The sequence below is a fragment of the Canariomyces notabilis genome (genome assembly GCF_033297395.1).
Source record: "Canariomyces notabilis strain CBS 508.74 unplaced genomic scaffold N656scaffold_35, whole genome shotgun sequence".
Lineage (NCBI taxonomy): Eukaryota > Fungi > Ascomycota > Sordariomycetes > Sordariales > Chaetomiaceae > Canariomyces > Canariomyces notabilis.
Genome location: NW_027041857.1, coordinates 8,188 through 9,323, shown reverse-complemented (window position 1 = coordinate 9,323; position 1,136 = coordinate 8,188). Strand labels below are relative to the sequence as shown.

The 1,136-nt window shown below is 48.2% G+C and overlaps 1 protein-coding gene across 1 annotated transcript in view; it reads right to left on the bottom strand.

Moving 5' to 3' along the window:
- Positions 1–502, bottom strand: part of N656DRAFT_839991 (HET-domain-containing protein) — a gene marked incomplete at its 5' end in the record, with an annotated part of 2,794 nt that extends 2,292 nt beyond the window's left edge. The window contains one exon of the mRNA XM_064818923.1: positions 449–502. Within this exon, the coding sequence (XP_064665585.1) occupies positions 449–502 (54 nt within the window). The remainder of the gene's footprint in view (positions 1–448) is intronic.
- Positions 503–1,136: the final 634 nt, after the last annotated feature.

Here is a 1,136-nt window from a genome sequence, read left to right as displayed (position 1 = left end):
ACCAAGGTCAGCAATCATCACCATCTCATCCATTTCAGAGGCATCCACTTACATCCTATACCACCACACACACCAAGGTCAGCAATCATCACCATCTCATCCACTTCAGAGGCATCCATTTACATGCTACACCACCACACACACCAAGGTCAGCAATCATCACCATCTCATCCAATTCAAAGGCATCCACTTACATCCTATACCACCACATACACCAGGGTCAGCAATCATCACCATCTGATCCATTTCAGAGGCATCCACTTACACCCTATACCATTACACACGCGAAGGTCAGCGGGTTTTATTAGGCCATAGCCCATTCGCAATACCTCCAACGTATGATTAACGTAAGAGGGACCTTCCGAGACTTAGCTAAACATACTTTCTATTTATTGTGTTAGATCGAAAACCTGACGCCTTAGCAACAGCAGCGTAATATGGATCTTACCTCAAAATTGTCATGAATCCAGCAAGGGCGTTCTCTAAACGCACATGCCCCCATTTTGAACACTGGACTCTAGTGAACTTTATAAGCTCAAGTGCAATGGGAAATCTGGCCGGGTTTGAATCTCTCTGCTTACGAGGTAAAATTGGGCACCATTACAATTAAGCGTCGAGGAGGAAGAAAAAGGCGGGGTTGTGCCCGCAGATGGATGGATGGATGGAACTTATTTCGCCCGGAGGCACGGAGCCTAAAGGGCCTTGGCGCGCTAACTACATTCGATTCGTTGACATTCGGTCATCAACTTGTCCAGGCCTCTGCTCTTTTCTTTTTTTCTCACGCCACCTGTTGCCAAAAGCTATCTGATGGATTCGTCAGACCCTCTACGTCAACCCAACTCTATATCGACGAAGTCGAGAACAGACAGCTCATATTGAGCCCCGATCAGGCCGACCTTCCGCCGACAGCAACCCCGACCCTGGATCACATGCTTACCTTCCTCTACATAGCGTACTCCATGATGGGGCTGCTCTACGAGTAATTCCTACCTTCAAGAACACATGCAGGCGATTGTGTACTCTCCATGCACAAGTGGAGAGTACGCATCGTGGTTGGGTAAATGCCGCCATTGGAGGCGGTGTCAAAGGTTCTTAGCCGCTTCGGAAGGCTCGCAGACAGTTCTTCATCTTGGTAA